At 50.4% G+C, this 780-nt stretch overlaps 1 protein-coding gene across 1 annotated transcript; it reads left to right on the top strand.

Annotated features, from left to right (window-relative positions):
- Window positions 1-76: 76 nt before the first annotated feature.
- On the top strand, window positions 77-691 carry GNI_241220 (putative reverse transcriptase; the record flags this gene model as incomplete). The annotated part of the gene is made up of 1 exon (XM_011136421.1): window positions 77-691. One exon carries the CDS (start codon window positions 77-79, stop codon window positions 689-691), a length of 615 nt encoding a protein of 204 aa, XP_011134723.1.
- Between the last annotated feature and the right edge of the window lie 89 nt (window positions 692-780).

Here is a 780-nt window from a genome sequence, read left to right as displayed (position 1 = left end):
GCGACGTCGAGAATGAGGGAGTACGTTATGGCACTCATGGGGCCCCGATCGTGGAGGTGGCCCGGCCGAAATTGTTATGGTGTTGAAGAAGACCGGTGATTGGCGAATGTGTATCGACTTCCGTCCCCTGAATAGGGCTACCATCGACGATAAGTACCCTCTCCCCAAACTATCCGAGATGATCCGCTCGATTAAAGATTCTAGATATTTCATTGCACTCGACTTACGCAGCGGTTACTGGCAAATTCCAATGTCCGAATCCTCCATTGAATATACTGCATTTCGCACCGCCACTGGACTGTACGAATTCAAGGTAATGCCGTTTGGTCTTAAGAACGCCCCAGCCACTTTCCAACGAAGTATGAATTTCCTACTCGACGACCTTCGCTACTCCGGTGTTCTTGTGTACCTAGACGACATACTCATCCACTCCCCGGACATCCCGACCTTACTCAAACTGACGGACAAAGTGTTCCACCGCCTACTCAACGCCGGCTACACCATCAACCTACAGAAGTGTCAGTTCCTTCCGCCAACTCTACTATACCTTGGCCACATTATTGAAGACGGAATAATCCGACCCAATCCCAAGAAGGTCGAGGCCATCCAATTGCTCAAGTCGCCCTCCACGTCCCACGAAGTTCGTTCTTTACTCGGTGTCACTGGGGTTCCTGCAAGCCTTTATCCCTAACTACTCCCAAGTTACTGCTCCCATTACTGACCCGCGCCGTGAAAATCAACTGGACTACTAAATGTGATGACGCCTTAACCGAGTTGAAG

This window comes from Gregarina niphandrodes, assembly GCF_000223845.1.
Source record: "Gregarina niphandrodes unplaced genomic scaffold scaffold00831, whole genome shotgun sequence".
Classification (NCBI taxonomy): Eukaryota; Apicomplexa; class Conoidasida; order Eugregarinorida; family Gregarinidae; genus Gregarina; species Gregarina niphandrodes.
This window is presented reverse-complemented; position numbering and strand designations above follow the sequence as displayed.